Source organism: Pinus tabuliformis, chromosome Q (genome assembly GCF_031772625.1).
Source record: "Pinus tabuliformis cultivar Carrire ecotype Pingquan chromosome Q, CPIR1, whole genome shotgun sequence".
Classification (NCBI taxonomy): domain Eukaryota; kingdom Viridiplantae; phylum Streptophyta; class Pinopsida; order Pinales; family Pinaceae; genus Pinus; species Pinus tabuliformis.
In genome coordinates, this window is record NC_142296.1 from 99,900,088 (window position 1) to 99,904,897 (window position 4,810).

The 4,810-nt window shown below is 35.5% G+C and overlaps 1 protein-coding gene across 1 annotated transcript; it reads left to right on the plus strand.

Annotated features, from left to right (window-relative positions):
- The first annotated feature begins 657 nt into the window (after positions 1-657).
- On the plus strand, positions 658-1,896 carry LOC149218425 (uncharacterized). The gene is made up of 2 exons (XM_089386557.1): positions 658-1,122; positions 1,369-1,896. Exons 1-2 carry the CDS (start codon positions 658-660, stop codon positions 1,894-1,896), a joined length of 993 nt encoding a protein of 330 aa, XP_089242683.1.
- The last annotated feature ends 2,914 nt before the right edge of the window (positions 1,897-4,810 follow it).

Sequence of the window (4,810 nt, forward strand, 5' to 3'; positions counted from 1 at the left end):
GAATACATCACCCAGTTTGCTCAACTCTATTTCCAGATGCTTTGGTTTTGCTGCCTCCTCAAATTGGACTTCCTTCAAGTACTTGGGTCTCCCCGTTTTTCTCAAAAGAGCCTACAACAGAGACTGGCTCCCCCAATTGGAGAAATTCAAGAATAAGTTGCTTACCTGGGGCTTTTCCTGGCTCAACATTGTTGGTAAGTCCGTTCTCATCAAATATGTGCTTAACAACCTTCCCTTATTTCAGTTTTCTGTCCTTCTTGCTTCCACTGGTATACTCAGAAAAATGGAGGAGACCATTCAAATTTTTTTTTGGAAGGGGGCAAGCAGAATGAGAAAAAGATATCGCTAGTCAATTGGGAATCCATCTCCAAACCGCTGTTGGAAGGAGGTTTGAATTTCAAAAATCTTTGTAATCATAATATTGCAATGGGTGCTAAATTAATTTGGAGAATCATTGCACCTAATCTAGGTTGGGCGTAATTAGCGCTATGGAGAAAATATTTCAAAGGCTAGCACTCTCGCTACCTAGATCATCCTCTGCCGCATTCAAATTCGCCTTTTCTGAAGCTCTGTATAAAAGCCTGCCCTCTCATCAATGCTCATGCCTATTGGGTTCTCGGTAATGGAAAAAGGATCAATCTATGGACAGATAGGATAATGAATAATGATCCGTTGGGAGACTGCTACTCACTCCAATCACTGCACAGATGGATGAACGAGGCTGGTTTGCGTTCTCTGTGGGACATTTCCATCTGGCATGGTCCTCATTGGGCTGGTTGGAATCTTCAAACGCCCCTAGAGCTGCTTATGGAGCGTGATGTCCTGTTATCCAAGCTCCACGGTTCGGCTCCAATGTTGGCTCAAAAACGTGACTCAAGAGGCTGGGGTGCGCAGGCTGGTGGCTACACCGTAGCTCATGGCTACGCCAAGCTGTGTGAGCACCCTCACGTGGCCACGAACCCAGCGCCGTGGAAGGGGATATGGCATTATCCTTCCTTGCCAAAAATCGACTACTTCAGCTGGCTGCTTTGCCACTCCAAAATTTTGACTGATGAAAATCTTCAGAAGCGAGGTTTCCACGGCCCTTCAAGGTGTAGCCTGTGTAAGGAAAATCAGGAAAGCGTAATTCATCTTATGCTTGAATGCACTTTCACAATGCAAATTTGGTCCGAGCTGTTGGGAACTTTGAGCTCCAACTTTGCACTGCCATCCTCCATTTATGATCTATTCGCTAATTGGCTGCAAAGGTACCCTAGTCCCCCACCAAAAAACAAGATTATCAAAGTTTCTTGGTCTACTCTCCCTAAAATAATCCGTTGACAATTTTGGCTTGAGCGAAATAAAAGGATCTTCAGAAACTATGAACAGGATGCCAAGCTTGTGGTAGTTAAGATAAAATGCCAGTTAAAAGAGTGTCTGAGAGAGCATAAAGACGATTCAAGTTTAAGCCAGCAAGATATAAATTGGGGCTCTTCTCTCGATCTTCAGTTCCAAAAAGTTGCAAATAGTATCTCCCTCCCCAAAGATTGGCAAATAAGGGCTACAGCAAAAGAGTTCCAGGGATGGATTACAAATCATCCGAGACATTCTCTATTTTTTGATGGGGCTGCAAAGGGCAACCCTGGAAGAGCTGGCGCTGGAGGTGTCATATTGAACCCAAATGGCATAAGGATCCATAATTTCGCCTGGGGTTTGGGCATCACTTCCAGCATTCAAGCTGAGGCTTTGGCTCTTTTCCAAGTTCTCAAGCTTCTGAAAGGACTGAACATCAGGGAGGCTAATGTATTTTGGGATTCTCAGGTTATCATTAACACTATGGTAACTCATTCTAAGCCTTCAGACCTAAGGCTTGCAAGGCTGATCTTCAGAATAACAGATCTTGGAGACTCATTTTAGAAATTGAATTTCTACCACGTGTTGAGAGCTAATAACAAGGAGGCGGACATAGAAGCCAACAAAGCAGCCCTTCTTACGGCTGGAGCTTTGCTCAGAGGCAGAGATGAAACATGGGATCCAATTCCTTAATTTAGTGAGCTGTCATGTTTTACTGCCTATTGTTAAAACATAATGTATGTACCCACAAGCTTGGGAAAATCACTGAAATTGACCACATAGTAGCAACTAAAAAGAGATGTGATCTAAGCATAAATGCCATGGCCTTTCAGGGTTGTGCGGCACCCATGGAATTAGGCTCACCTTTTGTAATCCGAATTTTGGCATTAAGGTCAAGTATCTAATAATATCCATTAACCGTTTCTGTAATATATATATATATATATATATATATAGATATATATTAAAATATATATATTATTTATAATAATAGTTATAAACTATAAAAAAAAAAATGTTAAATCTCAATAGCACGACTGATTGAGAAAAAATTACGTTAGAAAAGCACTCCATGTTCAAACTTCACCAAACCACTAAACACATATGCTAAAAGCTAATATCTAACCTATATATTAAAATACAAATACCAAAAATTAACTAAATATAAATATAAAATAATTAAAAATTTAAAAATATATAAATAAAATAAAATAATTAACCCAACCACTCACCTCTCATCACAAATACCAAAAATTAACTAAATATAAATATAAATATAAAATAATTAAAAATTTAAAAATATATAAATAAAATAAAATAATTAACCCAACCACTCACCTCTCATCATGCTCAAGTGAATGATTATTTAATATCTCAATTTATTACAAAGGTAACGTGAACGTAAGCTCCAAAACATGTTTAATATACTCTTTACCAGATGCCCCACTTCACTTAATGTTTGCTGAAGGTAATGCACGTTCTTGATGCCCATGCATATTACATGCTTTAGGGTCCAGCCAAATCGATTAACCCCCCGAATCATTTCACCACGCTAAGAGAACGACCACTATCCACCACATACATTTTTCTCTTTCTTTCCATGGATCGCAAAGAGGAGTATTGTGTTTGTTTTAAAAGTTTTAATTATATATATATATATATATTTGGTAAACGTGGTAGAATTATATTTATATTATGTGTAACGTTTTATTTTAAACAGGGGGATAGTATAAAATTTGAACCCAAGATTTCTAGTTCAGTGAAACTTCATTTCCACGTGTATATATATATATATTCTAGGTGGCAAAACTTATCATAACTCAGTTATCAAACCAAAAATGAGGACGGTCATCTCTAGATGCTATCTGTGAATGCAAATTGACTCATCACCGTTATTCAAGAAAAACCACGCCACCTAGAATAATTCGTTGGTGGTCTATAAGGGGATAGGCTTTAACTCTTGCGAGATGCCTCCAGGTCTTGGGCCTTTAACTTGTTTCTTTACCTCTAATAAAAACAAGCTCTTAACCAAGCAAAAACAATTTTATGACATACTCCATGCCCATGTAATTGAAACTTATACATATGTATGTATTTAGTTTTTATTTAAGACTCATTTCATTTTAATTATATTTATATTAAAATCAAACTTTATAATTTGAATTCATATTTAATTAAATAATATAGTAGAAGATAATTGAAATTTAAAAAATGAATTTGAAATTTATATTTTCAACTTAAAATATATATATTTTTAATTTTATTATAAATTTAAAATATAATTTTCAAAAGTAATAGATAAATGGACATTTTGTACCACGGAGAATTTATTTGTGAAAAGGAAAAACATTGGAGGGAATTCAAACATGGATTTAAAGTCCGAGATAAATCCCGAATTTATTTGTGAAAAGGAAAAACATTGGAGGGAATTAAAGTCCGAGATAAATCCCAAGGCCTTCAAAGTTTGGAAATAAATTTGCTTTTATTAAATAATGTTGTACACCGCTTTAAACTTTTATTGAATTTTTACCATAAGTAAAAAGTGAAAATTCATTTATAAAGATACGTCCAATAATTTTCTAAGGTGAGTATATATTTATTTAAATTTTATGTATCATCCTATATTTTATATTTAAATTTTGATTTATCATTATATATTTTATTTATTTTATTTATTATTATTATTTATTTATTTTTATTTTTTTTATTTTTATATTTTTTTTCAGTGTGGTTCACGGATACCCATGGTTACTGGGCAGTCGCTACGTCCACGTTCAACACTGAGTGGACCCCACCCGAAGGGGGTCAACACCCCTCGGCCTATTTACTGACCTGGCCCCAAGAGCTTTCGGGAATTGACCCTGGGACCTCCCAATTGGCGAGGCACTAATTTGACCAGTTGAGCTAACTCTTGGGACTTCACCATATATTTTATATTAGAACTAATTTTTATTTTTCTTTATTTATGTAAGAAATTTATGAGAGCATTTTAATAGTTTGTTAATTAAAGATTTGAGAGAGGATTAATCAAAATAATGGAATACGTAATTCATTTAGAAGAAATAATTATTAATGTAATTTTATTTTGAGGAAGTTATGAGAACTAAATGGGAAACTAATTCCCTACAATATAAAAGAGGATGTAAAGGCTCTTTTCATTTTTACAACCATAATGTACTCGCTACAGTGATTCTTTTCATTGTGTTTGTGAGGTTTTCATTAATAATATTGTGATTCATTCTATTAGAAATCATTTTTTTGGATTCAACTGCGTTAAAGTAAGTCATTCATCCATGGCCATTTCCATGAGAGGTAGTCGTAACGGACTAATTTATCGTGATTTTTGAATAGTCCACTTAGCACTCATTGCATCGGGTGATGTTCACAAGGGTGAAGAAGTGGGATTGAAACTAGTGAAATGAATGACATAGCGTCAATAATCACTTCCAGAGCTTGCACCCGGTAACCAAGACTTCTC

Excerpts from the sequence above, each read along its gene's own strand:
- LOC149218425 (XM_089386557.1), top strand. The coding sequence starts at position 658 with ATGAATAATGATCCGTTGGGAGACTGCTACTCACTCCAATCACTGCAC. Across the intron at positions 1,123-1,368 it reads GTAAGGAAAATCAGGAAAGC|GATGCCAAGCTTGTGGTAGT; the intron begins GTAATTCATCTT and ends AACTATGAACAG.